Below are 19,407 nucleotides of genomic sequence, written 5' to 3'. Positions count from 1 at the left end.
ACAACACACACACACAGTGAATACACAAGTACAGTGTGTACGAGCAAAGCTAACCATTGCAGCTGCTCTGGTTTGGGTCTAGAGTAAACCCGGTGTTACAGAAACAGTTGAAGCTGCCCTCAGTGTTGTTACAGTTCTGCTCACAGCCTCCATTGTTCATGGCACACTCGTTGATGTCTGAAAACAAGACAGTGACAACTTTACTCCCCCACTCTCATTAATGCACATACCTGAGCAAGTACACCCGTTACTGTTGAGTTGGTAGCCATCGTAACAACTGCAGTCAAAGCTGCCAATAGTGTTAGAACAGTTGTGTTCACAGCACGAGGTGTTGGTGGCACACTCATCAATATCTGCACACAAACAATCACAACGTAACAAGTCTATAGTTGAACACATAGCTTCATTTATCCATATTCATCCATAGAGTAGTGTATGAATGAGCAGAGAGCTCACCTGTGCATCTGACTGCAACGTCCTGTGAGTGGGAACATGTGACCACACCCAGTTGCACGCTGGGACAGTCCAACAGAGAGCTCTCGGTGCCCTGACACAGTAGTCTGTCCAGGAAGACCGGACCAGTGGCTGGGGGGAGGTTGGAAGTCACCACTCCTGCCCCAGCTCTCTGGAACCCAGAAAGTTGAGCACAAGCAACCAAGGCATCGTTGGGGCCAAACGTGTTGCTGGAGTCACAGACAGTGCCCCAGGCATTGTTGATACAGATCTCTACTCGGCCTTGTCTAGACTGAGTGTTCTCATCGTCAGTGGAGTTGGCTAGTCTCAGTTGTCCCTCAGCACAGTCGCTACGGAGAGTGGACAGAGCTGCACAGAGTGTGTGCATCGTGTGGGAGAGAAATAGTATACACTGAAAACCGACTAGATACAAACGCTTAACAAATCAAAAGGTGACTCACATTGACACACGACCCCTGCCTCTTCAAACGCTCCACAAGAAGTGTCTGGTGATTGGTTGAAGCTGCAATCCAGTATAGACGTCTCGTTGCCAACACAACCAAGGTCCGTGATGAGTAGTGGAATAGAAGTATCAGAGAAATGAATATCATTAGTAAGAGCAACGGCTCCTAGAGGGTAAAAGATTGTAAAATTGTAACATGCAGACTCTTTTAAGTTTCTGGCTCACCATATGGTGACAGTCCCCTCTCCCTGCATACCACAGAGGCGTCTCCACTGTCCCAGAAGTCGTCACACACTGCTCCGTATCGCCCGCCTACACACACCTCCACTCTTCCATCAGTCAGTCCGTTGTTGTCAAACTCCTCATTGGCTACCAGTCTCACATGACCCTCCGTGCACAAAGCTAGGGATCACATGACATGGTAACATAATCACATGATATGTCACATGATCTCACCTCCACACCTCACACCGGCGTCCTCGGCATGGGAACAGACGGGGCTTGTCTGGTGGGAACAGTCCAATAGTCGACTCTCACTGCCAGTACAGTCCAGACCCCCCAGGCTGATGTTGGACACACCCTCACCAAAGTGAGCATCACTGAACGCCACCACAGCTGCTCACAAAACACAACACAACACTCTTATACATAGCTTGTAGAAAATGGATTATTCAAAAGTTATAAATTTTCAAGTATGCTACTAAAAATTCAGTGTGTAGACTGACCATCAGTGGAGTATCCGAGCTGTCGACAGGCCACAGTAGCATCTTGCTCGTCCCAAGAGTCATCACACAGTGTAGTGTAACCTCCAGAAAGGCACAGCTCCACTCGTCCCTCTCTCATGTTAGCCCCACCCACCAGTCGCAACTCTCCATCATGACACACTGGAGAGCAATATGAGCCAATATAAATAGGAAATTCAACCTAATTACTAATTTGACTACAAGACCTCACCACAGCGGCTTTCATTGAGATGATAGTCAGGGGAACATTCGCAGTTGAAATCACCATCAGTGTTTGTACATAAGAAGTTCTCACCACAAGCAGTTGAGTTCAAGCATTCATCAATATCTATAGAGATTGATAGGGCATTAAGCCATACAGTGTGAAGCTATGAGGCTCCATCTTTACCTGTGCAGTTGAGTCCGCTCCCGGTTGTGTCCAGGTAGCCAAGGCGACAGGAGCAAGAGAGGTCCCCATCAATGAGGGAGCAGAGGGAGTTGGGGATACAGGTGTGGTTGTCAGGATGGAGGATGTCACCAGTACGACACTCACAGTGATAACCAGGTGCAACACCACTCGGATCAGGGAGGTCGTTCACACACACCTGAGAGCAACCACCATTGTTGACAGCACACTCATCAATGTCTGTCAGGGGAGAATGGGGGAGTTATTGAGAGCTCCATACAGAATTATGAATAAACTTACCTATGCACTCAATGGAGATGTCATTGGAATGTGTGCAGGAATGTACAGTTCGATATTCACAATCCAATAACTGTGTCTCAGTTCCAGAACAGGAGACTCTGGTAAGAAATATTGGGCCACTTCCAATTCCATATCGCTGATCTCTAAATACATTCACTCCTGTATTGTCACACAGTAATTAATATATTACACAACAGTCTAGTCTGTACCGTTATGTGGCAGTCCAATCTGGTTGCAGACAACTTGAGCATCGTCTGCAGTGAATCCCTCCTCACAGACAGTGCCCCAGGCATTGTTAATGCAGAGCTCCAGACGCCCAGAGAGTATGTTGCCTCCCACCAGTCGAATCTCTCCATCACTGCACTCACCTCTCACAGTGCTCCTCTCTGTAGGGAGGGGAGAGGCTGATTGTATACTAGCTCACAAGAGGCTTGTACATTAATTAGTTGGTTATGATATTGTTTCATAGCAAGGGAACCATGGTGACAAAACATATACTTGGACAGTAGCATTATGAGTTCCAGACCATGCACAAGAACAAGAGAGGGTACCTTGACAGATGATAGCTGCGTCTTCCTGGGTGGTGCATAGGGGGGAGGGGCTGTGGGGACACTGGAGGAGCTGCTCCTCAGAGCCATTACACCTCACACCAGAGAGGGCCGGGGAGAGGACCGTGCTTGAGAACAATCCACCAGACACCACAACAGACCCTGCATGCATGGATCATGACAGAAGAATCAATGGATAAGCCAACAAATATACTAAGTATAGTGTAAGTTATGGGAAGTGCGATGCTGTTATTTTACAATTTGAATGAGCAAGGCTGGGAAGCTGATATTTTGATTGCTATATCAGTTAGTGTATTCATTGACTGACCATATAGGGAGAGCCCCAGTTGTCGACACACCACAGAGGCGTCCTGATTGTCCCATTGACCATCGTTACACACAGTGCTATAGTTGCCTCCCACGCACACCTCCACTCTGCCCCTGAGCAGATCGTCTTGATCACTGGACAGATCAGTGAAGTCTGAGAGACCGTCGGCTTCCAGTAGCCTCACATCTCCTTCAATGCACGCACCTAACAAGAATTGAATATCAAATGACCAGTCAATAATTATACATACAATGAAGGGTCCAGTTAGATATACACATGACATCGTTACTTACTGTCACAGAACACCCCAGCAATCTCACTGCGGTCACAGTTGAACACTTGGAACCCATTGTGGCGGCACTCGAGAAGAGATGACTCGCTACCAGAGCAGCGAATGTTGTCCAGGAGAATGGGGGAGGGGCCACTGCTGAACACACTGCCCCCCACAGGCACAGACCCTGGAGTCAACAGAGGCATGATATGATTCTTTACCCGAATCAATCTTCATCATACGTACGTCGGTAATGCGAAAAGCTCTTATAACAAGTGTTAAATACTACACTATTATCTCCGATAGTTGTTACCTGCCGAGTTCCTCCCCAACTGTGTGCACACCACACTGGCATCCAGGACGTCCCAGCGATGATCACACACAGTGTAGTAGGAGTTGTTGTAGCACACCTCCACACGACCAAAGCCTTGCTCAGTGGTCAGTGTCCTGTTGGCCCCATTGAACAACTGGACACCTCCTTGCATACACGCTGGAGGGAGAGAGGAGAGAGATAAGAGATGTCCAGTGCAAGAGAAGGGAAACCAAACAAACACATCTACTATAATACTAGGAATAAGCACTCACAGCACTGGTTCAATCCAGTGAACCCAGGGAAACAGTCTCCACACACAAAGCTGCCTCTCGTGTTGTTGCAAGGTGAGTTGATACAGTTATCAGTCTCTTCATCACACTCGTTGATATCTGCAGCACAATATCAGTTAATGCTACACTACAGGTCATCTTGTGACACACACCTTCACAGCTCACACCATCACCACGGTAACCAGGTCTACATGCACAGGAGAAGTTCCCAACCTCATTCACACAGATGGCATCACTATGGCAATTGTTCAGTGCTTCATCACTGCACTCATTGATGTCTGCAGACACACAAGAAATAGTTATGAGTGGTGCAAACAGAATTACATGTATGGGAATAGAAAAACATTCTAGCCCATGCATGCACACATTGCATACCGTATAGCGAGTAATTTTCGTGGGCAAGCTGACCTACACGAAAATTTTCCCTACGAAAACATAGGCGTGGCTTACCGTAACGCATGCAATGCAGTGAAAGCAATGAAGTCAAACAAAATTTATACTCACAAAAATCACCGTTTTCTAATTTTTACCCGACGAAAATTACCCGCTACGGTATACCCACTCAGCCCCCTATACACATCACACTGCTAACCTGTGCAGTCAGTGCCATTTCCTTGGAAGCCCTGTATGCAGGAGCAGTTGAAGCTGCCGATGGTGTCAGTGCAGGTGGCATTCTCATGACAGGTGTTTAGGATGGTACTGGAACACTCGTCAATGTCTAAAGAAGGGGCTCAGGTAAATAGTTAAATGGTGGCTGAGGACTTACTTGAGCAGTTGACTAGTCCATCTCCAACATAGCCCTCCTTACACTCACAGATAATACCAGTGTCAGGGTCATCAAAACACATAGCGTTGGCATGGCAAATGTTGTCCACTTGTGCACACAATATACCTGCCACACATTGAGTACAATACTTAGGCATTACACTTCACAATAATAGCTTTCAGAGCTCACAAAATTTAATCAAATCATATAATCGTGAACACAAGCTCTAGACTAGTTACTTACGTGTGCAGGTAAGTCCATCTCCAGTAAAGCCACTGCGACAGGAGCAGTTGAAGCTACCCACTGTGTTATTGCACACACCATTCTCCCGGTCACAATTATGAGAGTCAGTTAAACACTCGTCAATGTCTGTGCAAAGAGAAACTTACAAATGGCCAAGGGTTTCTCTGTAGAGTCTATGTACGACACGTCTTGGTCAAAGTACTCACCATCACAGCCTCTCTCATCCTGGTTGAGTAGATAGCCACTCTGACAACTGCACTGGTAGCTCCCGATAGAGTTGGTACAGTTCTGGTTGCATCCTCCATTATCCTCAGCACACTCATCAATGTCTGAGAGGAAAGTACATTAAGTAATAGGTAAACGTACACAAATTAAACAAACACCATGCACTCACCTGTACAGGTAATGGCCACATCCTGGGAGTGCTCACAAGACGGTAACAGTAAACTAGGGGGCTGATGATGGTGTGTGGGGCAATCCAATACCCGTGATTCAGTTCCAATACAGTTTAGTTGTGTGAGGTATATTGGTCCTGATCCAGTTCCAAACTGCCCAATGGATGTACTTTGGGCCCCTAAACATAGCAAAATAGCACGTCATAAAAGCACTACAGCTGGAAAACACACTGAATTATATTTTATTTTTCGTTATCGATCAAATATGATGTACCAGATGAGTTGAATCCTTCCAGTTGAACACAGGCCACAGTTGCATCAAGAGAGTCGAATCGATCATCACAGACTGTTCCCCAGGCATTATTGATGCATACCTCCAAACGTCCTGCCCTGGTTGTTGAAGTGTCAGTGGCATTCGTGAGACGAATATCTCCAGTGGAGCAGTCACCAGCTGCTGTGCCTGAGGCTAGAGAGAAAGAGGAAGAACAACAAAAATAATTATCATGGTATAGATATAGGGTATAATGTAAGGCTATATAATGTACCAGTATACACAAAACTGGCTAGCATAGTTTACCCTGGCAAGACACCCCAACAGTGGGACAAGGTAAACCACTTCCTTCAGCACTAGGACAGTCCAAGATGGCAGTCTCATTGCCAGCACAGCGGACAGAGTTAAGAAGGACCGGCACATGGCCTTCATTGAAGAATTCTGCACTCACACCAACAGCACCTATAATCATAGAAGTGGTAGGATAGAGAAAAACAATGTTTTAATAAGTACCATATTGTGAGAAGCCTAGCTGCTTGCAGACGACAGAGGCGTCCATTTCTGTCCAAGGGGGGCTACAAACTGAACCGTACCTCCCAGAGACACACACCTCCACTCTGCCACTTGTCAGTCCGTCCTTGTCATAGTAGGCATTATTGTAGTCAGTGATACCCTCGTAGAAAAAGTCCGCATCCTCTCCCACCACCAGTCGCACTTCACCATGACTACACATGGCTGCAAAGAAAATACATCAAAGTCTCCCCACTACTGAAAACACTCCACTTACATTGACACCTGACTCCTGCATCCTCAGAGTGGTCACAATTGTGGGTCTGACTGTACAAACAGTTCAAAAGACTCTGCTCATTTCCACTGCACTTCAGGTCGTCAAGAAAAATAGAGCCAGTGCCTTGGGCAAACCCACCACCAGACACAGCAATGGATCCTGTAGTACAGTTACAATGAAACTAGCTTGACTATGCATTACACAGTCTCCTAACCTGATGCAGAGTATCCGAGTTGTGTACAGACGACCCTGGCATCCAGCTCATCCCAGAAGTCATCACAGACAGTACCAAATACTCCACCTCTGCACACCTCCACTCTTCCCTCAGACGGAACAGAACCATTCACCAGTCGAACATCTCCATCTTGACAGGCTGTGGAATGAATTAAGCAGTGAACTGACACCTCGCCAGTAGCATGGAGTATAAGTAAAATGTGGACCGTATAATAATTACTATGTACATAATCTCCAGGCCGGCATTTACATGTTTAATTTATTCCTTATTGTATACTTAATGAGTAGTGTTTCTCACGTATGCAACTTCGACCATCAGCGTCCAAAATAGTGTTAGAGGTACAGAGGCAATGAAAACTGCCATTAGTGTTGACACAGACTTCATCACATACAGTTGGTATCTCACACTCATTGATATCTGTGAGGAAATGAATAAACTTGAACTTCACATTTTCCACTAGTGCGTCTTGACTCACCGACACAACCTTTGTTGTCAGTGTCCAGTTTGTAGCCGGTTCTGCAGCTACATGTGAATCCAGGCAGCTCATTGGTGCAGTTGTGGCCACACCCTCCATTGTTAGTCAGACACTGGTTCACATCTGTGGAGCAAGAACACCGGTATTTCATCAAGTGCATGTTCGGTATATTAACTCACTTACCTAAACATTTTACACCTGCTAGTTGTGACCGATCACACAGGGATTGACCAACTACTCTTCCTCCACTCAGACGACAATCAATTAACTGGTTTTCCTCTCCAAAGCAAGTGACCCTGTCTAGGAACACAGGTCCTGTTGATATATTGAACCTGGTACTGGCATCTCTGAAGGCCTCAGCCCCAGTGACGGGGAAGCCAAGCTGTCTGCACACCACAGTGGCATCGTTGGTACCGAATCTGTCATTACACACTGAGCCCCAGGCATTATTCATGCAAACTTGAACAGCCCCAAGAGTGGCATTAGCTCCACCCACTAGCCGTATCTCTCCATCAGTGCAGTTGCTGAATACAGTAGTCGTTGTGTCTACAGATGACATAACATATAAATTATATTCTACATCTCAAAGAATGATACATGTAGCTGTGTCAGTATAGTATCAAATACTCCCATCACATTGTTGCTCCAAATTAGCACACCTTGACAAATGAGTCCCGCTCTTCCTTGAAGGCAGACAGCACCAGTTTGATTGCATTTGCTGACAGAATCCTCTTCTCCAACACACATGAGACCATTCACCAAGATGGGAGAGAGTGTACCGGTGTAGACCGAACTGCTCACACCAATTGAACCTGTAAAAATACGATAACACTAATATTATACACAGAATACACCTAAAGGAATAATTGAGGTATGAAATAAAAAGTAGCTTACCATAGGGAGAGAATCCAAGCTGGTTGCAGATAACGGATGCTTCACGATTAGTCCATGATTTCTCACACACACTCACAAAAGAGGTATTTTGACAGACTTCAACCACACCTCGAGCAATAGTATCTTTGATGAGGTTGTATTCAGACAACTGACTTGGAATGGATTTCTCAAAATTCACAAGTCTAACACTGTTCTCAATGCATGGAACTGGAATGGAAAATCATCACTAAATGTATAATACTGAAGTGATCTCACCATCACAGACGACAGCCACATCTTCAGAGTGATCACAGTTGTGTTGGAATATCTGGTTATGGGAGCAGCTCAAGAGGTTGTCCTCAGTACCAGCACACACAATATTGTCCAGAGTGATGGGATCAGAACCAGCACCAAATGTACTGTCAACACCACGAACTGGGGAGCCTGCATGTAAATAAATGTACATATGGTTAAATAGTAGTAGTTTAGCAGTTGAGCAGTGTAATTCGTTATAACACGCTATCACTACTAATATGACTCACCAATTCCATTGCAAACAACGGTTGCAGCATTCTCATTGAAGAAGTCATCACACACACTGCCATAGGTGTTGTTGTAGCAGATCTCAACTCTTCCCATTCTCTGACCTTCACTGGGCTCACTTCCATTCATCAGCCGCACCTGTCCATCAGTGCAGTCTGTAGGGGGAGTTCAGGTACATGCTGGGCTTGGCTTCCACAAGGTCACACTCACCGCATTGCTCTCCTGTCCCAGTGTAGCCAAACACACAAGTGCAAGCAAAGCTCCCAACATTGTCAGTACAGACGGCATTGCGGTCACAGTTGTGAGTGCCATCTTCACACTCGTTGATGTCTAGTGTTGTGTAGAATGAATCATCCCAGTTCAGTGACCAAGTAACACAACTTACTTTCACAACCAGTGAAGCCGTCTCCAGAAAATCCATTATTACAGGGACAGGTGTAATTACCCTCAATGTTGACGCAGATAGAATTGGACAGACACTCAAACTCATTGCGAGAACACTCATCAACGTCTGTATGCACAAGAAAATATCATCAGTCTGTTTTATTATTCATAGTCCACCCCATCCCACTCTCTCCCCTATTATTCTCAACTCTCTCTTTTTCTCCACTCTCCCTCACAGAGGAGGTCCGATGCACGAATAACTACAAGTTCAGTGCATTGATGTCATTGCGGTCATGTGATAATCTTCAGGCCAAATGCACTGAACTTATAGTGATTCGTGCACGTATGTCGGACCTCCTCTGTTCTCCCTCAAGCTTTCTTCCCCACTATATCCTCCATTCTCTCCCTATTTCTCAGTAGAAACTGAGTGACTACCTGAGCAGTTGAATCCATTGCTGTCCAGTTCATAGCCAGTGTTACAGGAGCAGCTAAAGGTGCCCTCAGTGTTGGTACAAGTGTGTTCACAGTCTCCATTGTCAGGCAAGCACTCATCGATGTCTGTAAAACAGCAAACAAGTGAATCATGCATGCTGAACTATGGATTTATTGTGCTAACCAGAGCAATTGAATGAGTTGTGGTCCAACTGATATCCAGCATCACATGAACAAGAGAAATTGCCATCAGTGTTAGTGCAGATATGCTCACAGCCTCCTTTGTTGGTGGTGGTGCACTCATTAATGTCTGAAATTCATACATGAACATTAGCAGATAATGACATACGCTTATAGTTTACCTGAGCAGTTCATTAAATTACTGTCCAGGCTGTATCCATCTGTGCAGGAGCAGTTGAAGTTCCCAACAGTATTCGTACAGGTGTGTTCACATCTTCCATTACCAGAGAGGCACTCGTTGACATCTGTACAAAGACACACGTAATGAGCATGCATGAAATTGGGGCGTCGCCCGGTTTCTGTGAAACGAAATTATATCCATTTACCTGAGCAGTTGAATCCATTTCCCTCTAGCTCATAGCCAGTCTTACAGGAGCAGCTAAAGTTCCCCTCAGTGTTGGTACAAGTGTGTTCACAGTCTCCATTGTCAGTCAGGCACTCATTGATGTCTGTTTCAGAATTGAGGCATGATAGTGAATTTTTGTGTGAACAATATATAAGGACAAATTTTTACCTGAGCAGTTCAGTGAGTTGTTGTCTAGTTGATATCCAGAGTCACAGAAACAAAAAAAGCTTCCATCAGTGTTGTTACAGTCATGCTCACAGCCACCATTGTTCGTGAGGCACTCATTAATTTCTGATATGCATGGGTTTTAATTGTACATTATAGTCAAACTATAAGTAGCCATAAATTGCATCAGTCTGATTTCGTATTGCATAGGCTGGTGTGCTGCGACTACTGAGTCTATATATAGTATGTGGCATGCGTGGCTATGTAGTAGAATATTTTTACATACACATCAATTTATTTTACCTGTACAGTTAAATCCATTGCTGTCTAAACTATAACCAGTGTTACAGGAGCAGCTAAAGTTTCCCTCAGTGTTGGTACAGTTGTGCTCACATATTCCATTGTCGATGAAGCACTCATCGACATCTAGAAAGGATAAAGTAAATATTTGGTGTTCAAACACATTACGTTACCAGAGCAGTTGAATCCATTGCTGTCCAGTTCATAGCCAATGTTACAGGAGCAGCTAAAGTTTCCCTCAGTGTTGATACAGTTGTGCTCACAGTCTCCATTGGTGGTGTTGCACTCATTGATGTCTGCAGATAGGAAGATGAATTAATGTACATGAGGTATGTGTTTAACTCATTACTGTCCATGCAGTAAAAACACTCACCAGTACAATTGTATACATTAGTTAAGAAGAAACCATTGAAACAAGAGCAAACATGTCCTCCAGGAAAGTCAGTGCACAGATGTTCACAGTCACCGTTCTCAATACTGCACTCATTCACATCTGGGATAGAAGCAACCAGATAACTAAACTTGTAATCACATGGGATCAGTATGCACTTACTGTTACAGCCTCTCCCATCCTGGTTGAGTAGATAGCCACTCTGACAACTGCACTGGTAGCTCCCGATAGAGTTGGTACAGTTCTGGTTGCATCCTCCATTATCCTCAGCACACTCATCAATGTCTGAGAGGAAGGGACAGTGTTAGATAGTATTATAAGATGAACTACCATCAATTTCTTACCTGTGCATCTCACGGCGACATCCTGGGAGTGTTGGCAGCTAGAGAAGGTGCTAGGTGGTTGGTTAGAATATAAGCTACAGTCCTGCAGATCAGACTCCTGTCCAGTACACAAAAGGCCAGAGAAAAATATTGGACCAGAACCTTGTTCAACTGTGCCCCTAGGTAAAAATACAGCATCTGCAAAAAAACATACACCATAATTATGGCAAATTTCAAAACTCCATGCACTATGACTACAAGACATGCCAACAGCTCACCAGATGAGTTGAATCCTTCTAGTTGAGTACAAGCTACAGTTGCATCAAGAGAGTTGAATCGGTCATCACAGACTGTTCCCCAGGCATTGTTGATGCACACCTCCAAACGTCCTGCCCTGGTTGTTGCCGTGTCAGTTGCATTCGTGAGACGAATATCTCCAGTGGAGCAGTTACCAGCTCCTGTGCCTGAGGCTAGAGAGAGAACAGTTGAGTCATTGAGGGGAAATTAGGGGAGGAAAGGTGTACCTTGACATATAACTCCGGAGGTGGGGCAAGTGAAGCCAGTGCTAGAATTACTGACCGCACCCATACAGTCAAGAAGTGATGCCTCAGTTCCAGTACAGTTGGCCATTGATACCAGGCGAGGTGTACTACCCTCGGTAAATATATCAGCATTCACATTGATAGCACCTGTGATAAGATATAGTGTACTGTAATATGCTACTAGGATTATTTTCTTGAACCTACCATATTCTGAGAGGCCTAGTTGCTTGCAGACGACAGAGGCGTCCATTTCTGTCCAAGGGGTGTGACAGACTGAGCCGTACCTCCCATAGACACACACCTCCACTCTGCCGCTTGTCAGTCCATCCTTGTCATAGTAGGCATCATTATAGTCAGTGAGACCCTCGTAGAAAGAGTCCACATCCTCTCCCACCACCAGTCGCACTTCACCATGACTACACATGGCTGCAAAGAAAATACATCAAGGTCTCCCCACTACTGAAAACACTCCACTTACATTGACACCTAACTCCTGCATCTTCAGAGTGGTCACAATTGTGGGTCTGACTATACAGACAGTTCAACAGACTCTGCTCACTTCCATTGCACTTCAGGTCATCAAGACTAATAGAACCAATGCCTTGGGCAAACCCACCACCAGACACAGCAATGGACCCTGTAGTACAGTTACAATGAAACTAGCTTGACTATGCATTACATAGTCTCCTAACCTGATGCAGAGTATCCGAGTTGTTTACAGACGACCTTGGCATCCAGCTCATCCCAGAAGTCATCACAGACGGTACCAAACATTACACCTCTGCATACCTCCACTCTTCCCTCAGACGGAACAGAACCATTCACTAGCCGAACATCTCCATCTTGACAGGCTATGGAATATTATAATAAAATACCACTACCCAAATGGCCAACAGAAAGGTACAGAGTAACAAACAGCATTGCAGCAACAGTCAACAGTGACCATACTTAGCTACAAGATCTACAGTCTGATTATTGGTTGGGATGCATCTTAGTGGTTGATCTTGGAGCCATGTAAGTTGATGAATTTACGTCACAGGTCACAGCAACAACCTTGAACCCACAAGCTTCCAATCGGCCCCACAGGAATATAATGTATCTCTCCAGCAAAATTAATGTAGTTACCATGCAATCAATCATAACAATTTATTTCTTATTTCTTACATATGCAACTTCGACTGTCAGTGTCCAGAGAAGTGTTGGAGGCGGTACAGCGGCAATGAAAACTGCCATTAGTGTTGACACAGGTGTCTCCACAAGGACTGCTTTCACACTCGTCAATATCTGGTTAATGGTTACACAAAAGGAAAGTATTTCTAAGTAGTCTTGACTCACCGACACAACTTGTGTTGTCAATGTCCAGGTTGTAGCCGGTTCTACAGCTACATGTGAATCCAGGCAGCTCATTGATACAGTTGTGGGCACACCCTCCATTGTTAGTCAGACACTGGTTCACATCTGAGGAGAAAAACTTAAATAAAATGAAAGCACCGCAGGTGCTGATGCCTCGGTGGAGGTGCCAAAGCTACATAACATAAAGCTACTAATAGATTTTATACACATATCATAATTATCATGGTTAATTTTGCTGCATGCAGGTGAGAATCCAGAATTACAAGGAAACTCAAAGAGTGGGTAATGATCGAATCATTGTTGTTAAAAACGATGGATGACGAAAGTTCAAATCTATAAGTAATGGTAGCTGGGCATAGCCCGGCACTTGTTCTCGTCGGGAACGGGTGCCGGGCAATGCCCAGCTAATGTAATGGCTGCATCAGCAAAGTTTGTAGCTCTCTTCTCACTCTGGCAGCTACCAATAGCTAGCGTTAGGTAGTGCAGAGCTAACTACTAAGTAGAGTAGCAACAATCTTGAACACGTTTTGCTACGCACTCTTCTGAAAAGGCTGAAATGGCATTCTAAGTAAGCAAAACTAGCATAACTCGAGAACGAAGCATTATTTTCCAAATCCACGAATTACAATCCAAGAAAACATGACTAGAAGACTCTTATTTGCACTTGATTGATCCTTGAGCAGCTGTAACAGTCTACACAGACACAAACACACGCAGACAGACAAACACACTACCGTATACCTTGCTTGCACATGCGCACTGAGGCATAATTATATGCAAAATGGCGGTTGATTGTATTTTACGTACCAACACACTGTACTCCAGCAATCTCAGTGGAAGTGCATGCTGACAGGCCAAGAGCAGTCTGGCTACAGTCCATCACACTGTTCTCTGACCCTCTACAATCGATCTTGTCTAGGAACACTGGTCCTGTTGGAATATTGAACCTGGTACTGGCATCTCTGAAGGCCTCAGCCCCAGCGACGGGGAAGCCAAGCTGTCTGCACACCACAGTGGCATCATTGGTACCAAATCTGTCATTGCACACTGAGCCCCAGGCTTTGTTCATGCAGACTTGAACAGCTCCGAGAGTGGCGTTAGCTCCACCTATTAGTCTTATCTCTCCATCAGTACAGTTGTTGAAAACAGTCGTCGTTTTCCCTGCAAATTAACAATAAGGGTGACATACCGAGCATATCATAAATTGATAGGCACTCGCTTACCCTGACACACTACTGCAGCTCCTTGAATCCCATCACAAGTAGCAGCCGGCTGATAAGCACAACTTTGCAGCTCACTTTCAGTTCCGACACATCTATAACTACCATGTCTAATACTTGAAGAAGTAAATCCATTGACGGCAGTTAGATGAATGGCTCCATGTGGGGAGAAGCCCAGCTGTCTGCACACCACAGAGGCGTCCTGATCATCCCACCCATTGTCACAAAGGCTACCAAAGTCACTGTTAACACACAACTCCACCACACCACGAGACACCTGCTCCTTGATCAGGTTGTATTCTGGAAGGGTGCTCTCTGAGACAGCCTCAAGATTTCTCAGTCTAACACTGCCGTCAATACATGAGACTGTGCGTGAGGAGAATGATGAATAATGTGCAGTCAATGATATTTACTGATAGGCTCACCATCACAGATGACAGCCACATCTTCAGAGTGGTCGCAGTTGTGCTGGAGTAACTGGTTATGGGAGCAGCTCAAGAGGTTGTTCTCAGTGCCAGCACACACCACATTGTCCAGAGTGATTGGACCAGAACCAACACCAAATGTACTGTCAATACCACGAACTGGAGAGCCTGCTTGCATGTGGTTAAACAAAACAGAAGGTATATGAGCAGTGTATTTCGTACAACAGCACATATGCTATCACTATATAGATCAGCACATTGCTAACCGATTAGTGAAGAGGGATATTCTAGCAATATGACTCACCAGTTCCATTGCAGACAACGGCTGCAGCATTCTCATTGAAGAAGTCATCACACACACTGCCATAGGTGTTGTTGTAGCAGATCTCAACTCTTCCCTTTCTCTGACCCTCATTGGGTTCACTCCCATTCATCAGCCGCACCTGTCCATCAGTGCAGTCTGTAAGGGGAGTTCAGGTACATGCTGGGCTTGCCTCCACAAGGTCACACTCACCGCATTGCTCTCCTGTCCCAGTGTAGCCAAACACACAAGTGCAGGCAAAGCTCCCAACATTGTCAGTACAGAGGGCATTGCGGTCACAGTTGTGAGTGCCATCTTCACACTCGTTAATGTCTAGTGTTATGTATAATGAATTGTCCCAGTTCAGTGACAAGAAACACAACTTACTTTCACAACCAGTGTAGCCGTCTCCAGCAAAGCCATTATTACAGGGGCAGGTGTAATTACCCTCAATGTTTATGCATGTAGAATTGGACAAACACTCAGACGCATTGCGAGAACACTCATCAATGTCTGGATGCATGGAAGAAAATACCATTATACATTGTTATACTACTCGTAGTTATGCTCTACTCTATTCTTCTCCCATATTCCCCAATCCCTCTTCTTTTCTTCTCCATGCACTCTCCCCCATCCTTCCAGTTCTATCCCACTCTATCCTCCAAACTCTACCCTTATAGTCTTCCCCAAAGTGATTACCAGAGCAGTTGAATCCATTGCTGTCCAGTTCATAGCCAGTAATACAAGAGCAGCTAAAGGTTCCATCAGTGTTGGTACAGGTGTGTTCGCAGTCTCCATTGTTGATGTTGCACTCATTTATGTCTGTAAAATAGAAAATCAAGTGAATCATGCTGACTCTTGCATTTACATATTGTGCTAACCAGAGCAATTGAATAAGTTGTGGTCCAACTGATATCCAGTATCACATGAACAAGAGAAATTGCCATCAGTGTTAGTGCAGGTATGCTCACAGCCTCCTTTGTTGGTGGTGTTGCACTCATTCACGTCTGAAATTCACATAAACATTAGCAGATTATTAATAACACTTATAGCTTACCTGAGCAATTCATCAAATTACTGTCCAGGCTGTATCCACTAGTACAGGAGCAGCTGAAGTTTCCAACAGTATTCGTACAGGTGTGTTCACATCCTCCACTACCAGAGAGGCACTCGTTTACATCTGTACAAGTACAGAGACTCACGTAATGAGATAAATGCAGGGGCGTAACTAGCAATGAGGAGGAGGCCCTTGTCTCCTGTACTATTGAATTTCAAGTGTCACGTAACTCACCTCACTAGCTTTTAATAGCTCTGGCTAGATAACTTCTGGATAACTAGCTAACTAGGTATATAGAATGAGCAGAAAATGAGCTCTATCATGGAGAAGAAGAGCAGGTAAATAGCAGTTTACTGCCATTTGCACGCACTTCTACGCGATAATTAGTGGGTGTAGTTTCTGGTTTTGCGGGGGCGTTGCTTCCTTCCCGTAAAATTTGTAGTTACGCCCCTGAAATGGTCATGTAATGTATCCACATCTACCTGTACAGTTGAACCCATTGCTGTCCAGGTCATAGCCAGTGTTACAGGAGCAGCTAAAGTTTCCCTCAGTGTTGGTACAGATGTGTTCACAGTATCCATTGGTGGTGTTGCACTCATTGATGTCTGAGACATAAGAGTAAATTTTTGTGTACGAGATACAAGCACCAATTTTTACCTGAGCAGTTCAGTGAATTGTTGTCTAGTTGATATCCGGAGTCACAGGAACAAAAAAAGCTTCCATCAATGTTGTTACAGTCATCCTCACAGCCACCATTGTTGGTGAGACACTCATCAATTTCTGAAATTTAGTTTTAAAGTTATGACTATACATAAAACATTTTAAATTACCTGTACAGTTGAATCCATTGCTGTCCAGACTATAGCCAGTGTTACAGGAGCAGCTGGAGTTTCCCTCAGTGTTGGTACAGTTATGTTGACATCCTCCATTGTTGATGAAGCACTCATTGACATCTATATATATGAAGGATAAACGAATATTGCAAGCTGTGCTATGCTTAATTGCCTCTCAGCATGTTTTGCTTCACTCAAAAAGTATAGTGTTACAGAAGAGGTAATTAGTTGCAAATAATGCATGATTGCTGTTAGAAGAGAAGCAGTTTGATGAATGTGATCTTAAGAAAAGGGATGTATAACACGCGTGGGTTTGAATGCGCTTAGGAAAGGGACACATGATAACCTCACTGTTATGCAATAAATTATTTTGCAAGAGCTGAACAGTAACCGATGACGAGAATACACCACTGCCTAAAACCTCGTCAGATTTGCAAAAAAGGGTTGTATCTGCAATAGGTTAAAGTTCGCAATGGCTTCTGGCACTACAGCTTTGCAGCTATTTTCCTACTCTTATAGCCAACAAATAGCTAGCGATTTAGTGCAAGGCTAACTCATAAATTGAATAGAACTTTGCGAGCAGATGATGCTAGGAACGGTTCTAAAGAGACTGCAACAGCCTTCACTGTTATTAAAAATAGTCATAACTTGAGAACAAAGAACGTGGCTAGAAACCTATAGAAGCTGTTAGTTTTCGCTGCGTTGCAACTGTTGAACAGTTACAGCTGGAAGAGACAGACACACACACACTGTAGGCTTTACCGTATCCCTCATACAAATACGCCTCGAGGCATAATTGGTATTTAACGAATTATGTTACCAGAGCAGTTGAATCCATTACTGTCCAGTTCATAGCCAGTAGTACAAGAGCAGCTAAAGTTTCCCTCAGTGTTGGTACAAGTGTGTTCACAGTCTCCATTGTCAGTAAGGCACTCATCGATGTCTGCATGCACATAGGAAAAATATAGGTATGTGTTCAACACTATATAGTAGCTCATAACTGTCTATATACGTATATAAAAACACTCACCAGTACAATTGTATACATTAGTTAAGAGGAAACCATTGAAACAAGAGCAAACATGTCTTCCAGGAATGTCAGTGCACAGATGTTCACAGTCACCGTTCTCAATACTGCACTCATTCACATCTGGGATAGAAGCAACCAGACGATTAAATGTGTAATCACATGGGATCAGTGTATGTATATACTTACTGTTACACCCTCTCCCATCCTGGTTGAGTAGATAGCCACTCTGACAACTGCACTGGTAGCTCCCGATAGAGTTGGTACAGTTCTGGTTGCATCCTCCATTATCCTCAGCACACTCATCAATGTCTGAGAGGAAGGGACAGTGTTAGGTAGTACTATAAGATGAACTACCATCAATTTCTTACCTGTACATCTCACGGCGACATCCTGAGAGTGTTGGCAGCTTGAGAAGGTGCTAGGTGGTTGGTTAGAATATAAGCTACAGTCCTGCAGATCAGACTCCTGTCCAGTACACAATAGGCCAGAGAAAAATATTGGACCTGAGCCTTGTTCAACAGTACCCCTAGGTAAAAATGCAGTATCTGCAAAAAAATATGCGGACCACAATAAGGTTGAGGACATTTCAAAACTCCATGTGCTATGATTACTATGAGACTAACAATACATACCAACAAATTCTGCTTGCTCACCAGATGGGCTAAATCCTTCTAGTTGAGTACAGGCCACAGTTGCATCAAGAGAGTTGAATCGGTCATCACAGACTGTTCCCCAGGCATTGTTGAAACACACCTCCAAACGTCCTGCCCTGGTTGTTGAAGTGTCAGTGGCATTCGTGAGACGAATATCTCCAGTGGAGCAGTCACCAGCTGCTGTGCCTGAGGCTAGAGAGAGAACAGTTGAGTCATTGAGGGGAAATGAGGGGAGGAAAGGTGTACCTTGACATACAACTCCGGAGGTGGGGCAAGAGAAGCCAGTGCCAGAGCCGGTGACCACACCCATACAGTCAAGAAGTGAGGCCTCAGTTCCAGTACAGTTGGCCATTGATACCAGGCGAGGTGTACTACCCTCGGTAAATATATCAGCATTCACATTGATAGCACCTGTGATAAGATATAGTGTACTGTAATATGCTACTAGGATTATTTTCTTGAACCTACCATATTCTGAGAAGCCTAGTTGCTTGCAGACGACAGAGGCGTCCATTTCTGTCCAAGGGGTGTGGCAGACTGAGCCGTACCTCCCAGAGACACACACCTCCACTCTGCCACTTGTCAGTCCATCCTTGTCATAGTAGGCATCATTGTAGTCAGTGAGACCCTCGTAGAAAGAGTCCACATCCTCTCCCACCACCAGTCGTACTTCACCATGACTACACATGGCTACAAGGAGAAAATATATCAAGGTCTTCCCACTACTGAA

At 44.6% G+C, this 19,407-nt stretch overlaps 1 protein-coding gene across 10 annotated transcripts in view; it reads right to left on the bottom strand.

The window, feature by feature from the left end:
- LOC135330992 (uncharacterized) overlaps positions 1 to 19,407 on the bottom strand; it is a 50,641-nt gene that overhangs the window by 19,251 nt on the left and 11,983 nt on the right. For 4 of the 10 annotated variants that reach the window (XM_064525987.1, XM_064525991.1, XM_064525988.1 and 1 more), the window contains 72 exons: positions 19,146 to 19,367; positions 18,924 to 19,088; positions 18,678 to 18,869; positions 18,393 to 18,569; positions 18,211 to 18,333; positions 18,025 to 18,144; positions 17,815 to 17,937; positions 16,992 to 17,114; positions 16,819 to 16,941; positions 16,644 to 16,766; positions 16,162 to 16,284; positions 15,986 to 16,111; positions 15,804 to 15,926; positions 15,492 to 15,617; positions 15,318 to 15,437; positions 15,108 to 15,263; positions 14,804 to 14,971; positions 14,382 to 14,744; positions 13,966 to 14,319; positions 13,141 to 13,263; positions 12,970 to 13,089; positions 12,498 to 12,656; positions 12,284 to 12,442; positions 12,010 to 12,231; positions 11,788 to 11,952; positions 11,542 to 11,733; positions 11,285 to 11,461; positions 11,103 to 11,225; positions 10,923 to 11,042; positions 10,723 to 10,845; positions 10,553 to 10,675; positions 10,253 to 10,375; positions 10,065 to 10,187; positions 9,861 to 9,983; positions 9,683 to 9,808; positions 9,502 to 9,624; positions 9,068 to 9,193; positions 8,893 to 9,012; positions 8,682 to 8,837; positions 8,416 to 8,583; positions 8,161 to 8,367; positions 7,926 to 8,078; positions 7,450 to 7,812; positions 7,267 to 7,389; positions 7,089 to 7,208; positions 6,771 to 6,929; positions 6,557 to 6,715; positions 6,283 to 6,504; positions 6,076 to 6,231; positions 5,773 to 5,964; positions 5,498 to 5,677; positions 5,310 to 5,432; positions 5,104 to 5,229; positions 4,861 to 4,986; positions 4,687 to 4,812; positions 4,247 to 4,372; positions 4,077 to 4,193; positions 3,805 to 3,981; positions 3,514 to 3,678; positions 3,221 to 3,424; positions 2,896 to 3,054; positions 2,554 to 2,730; positions 2,345 to 2,503; positions 2,048 to 2,284; positions 1,871 to 1,987; positions 1,642 to 1,800; positions 1,373 to 1,531; positions 1,142 to 1,318; positions 915 to 1,082; positions 457 to 822; positions 231 to 353; positions 55 to 177 (listed from right to left, as the gene is read on the bottom strand). In XM_064525987.1, the coding sequence (XP_064382057.1) occupies positions 55 to 177; positions 231 to 353; positions 457 to 822; positions 915 to 1,082; positions 1,142 to 1,318; positions 1,373 to 1,531; positions 1,642 to 1,800; positions 1,871 to 1,987; positions 2,048 to 2,284; positions 2,345 to 2,503; positions 2,554 to 2,730; positions 2,896 to 3,054; positions 3,221 to 3,424; positions 3,514 to 3,678; positions 3,805 to 3,981; positions 4,077 to 4,193; positions 4,247 to 4,372; positions 4,687 to 4,812; positions 4,861 to 4,986; positions 5,104 to 5,229; positions 5,310 to 5,432; positions 5,498 to 5,677; positions 5,773 to 5,964; positions 6,076 to 6,231; positions 6,283 to 6,504; positions 6,557 to 6,715; positions 6,771 to 6,929; positions 7,089 to 7,208; positions 7,267 to 7,389; positions 7,450 to 7,812; positions 7,926 to 8,078; positions 8,161 to 8,367; positions 8,416 to 8,583; positions 8,682 to 8,837; positions 8,893 to 9,012; positions 9,068 to 9,193; positions 9,502 to 9,624; positions 9,683 to 9,808; positions 9,861 to 9,983; positions 10,065 to 10,187; positions 10,253 to 10,375; positions 10,553 to 10,675; positions 10,723 to 10,845; positions 10,923 to 11,042; positions 11,103 to 11,225; positions 11,285 to 11,461; positions 11,542 to 11,733; positions 11,788 to 11,952; positions 12,010 to 12,231; positions 12,284 to 12,442; positions 12,498 to 12,656; positions 12,970 to 13,089; positions 13,141 to 13,263; positions 13,966 to 14,319; positions 14,382 to 14,744; positions 14,804 to 14,971; positions 15,108 to 15,263; positions 15,318 to 15,437; positions 15,492 to 15,617; positions 15,804 to 15,926; positions 15,986 to 16,111; positions 16,162 to 16,284; positions 16,644 to 16,766; positions 16,819 to 16,941; positions 16,992 to 17,114; positions 17,815 to 17,937; positions 18,025 to 18,144; positions 18,211 to 18,333; positions 18,393 to 18,569; positions 18,678 to 18,869; positions 18,924 to 19,088; positions 19,146 to 19,367 (11,592 nt within the window). The remainder of the gene's footprint in view (positions 1 to 54; positions 178 to 230; positions 354 to 456; positions 823 to 914; positions 1,083 to 1,141; positions 1,319 to 1,372; positions 1,532 to 1,641; positions 1,801 to 1,870; positions 1,988 to 2,047; positions 2,285 to 2,344; positions 2,504 to 2,553; positions 2,731 to 2,895; positions 3,055 to 3,220; positions 3,425 to 3,513; positions 3,679 to 3,804; positions 3,982 to 4,076; positions 4,194 to 4,246; positions 4,373 to 4,686; positions 4,813 to 4,860; positions 4,987 to 5,103; positions 5,230 to 5,309; positions 5,433 to 5,497; positions 5,678 to 5,772; positions 5,965 to 6,075; positions 6,232 to 6,282; positions 6,505 to 6,556; positions 6,716 to 6,770; positions 6,930 to 7,088; positions 7,209 to 7,266; positions 7,390 to 7,449; positions 7,813 to 7,925; positions 8,079 to 8,160; positions 8,368 to 8,415; positions 8,584 to 8,681; positions 8,838 to 8,892; positions 9,013 to 9,067; positions 9,194 to 9,501; positions 9,625 to 9,682; positions 9,809 to 9,860; positions 9,984 to 10,064; positions 10,188 to 10,252; positions 10,376 to 10,552; positions 10,676 to 10,722; positions 10,846 to 10,922; positions 11,043 to 11,102; positions 11,226 to 11,284; positions 11,462 to 11,541; positions 11,734 to 11,787; positions 11,953 to 12,009; positions 12,232 to 12,283; positions 12,443 to 12,497; positions 12,657 to 12,969; positions 13,090 to 13,140; positions 13,264 to 13,965; positions 14,320 to 14,381; positions 14,745 to 14,803; positions 14,972 to 15,107; positions 15,264 to 15,317; positions 15,438 to 15,491; positions 15,618 to 15,803; positions 15,927 to 15,985; positions 16,112 to 16,161; positions 16,285 to 16,643; positions 16,767 to 16,818; positions 16,942 to 16,991; positions 17,115 to 17,814; positions 17,938 to 18,024; positions 18,145 to 18,210; positions 18,334 to 18,392; positions 18,570 to 18,677; positions 18,870 to 18,923; positions 19,089 to 19,145; positions 19,368 to 19,407) is intronic. The other 6 variants (XM_064525990.1, XM_064525996.1, XM_064525994.1 and 3 more) reach the window with 6 other exon arrangements.

Source organism: Halichondria panicea, chromosome 2 (genome assembly GCF_963675165.1).
Source record: "Halichondria panicea chromosome 2, odHalPani1.1, whole genome shotgun sequence".
Taxonomy (NCBI): domain Eukaryota; kingdom Metazoa; phylum Porifera; class Demospongiae; order Suberitida; family Halichondriidae; genus Halichondria; species Halichondria panicea.
This window is presented reverse-complemented; position numbering and strand designations above follow the sequence as displayed.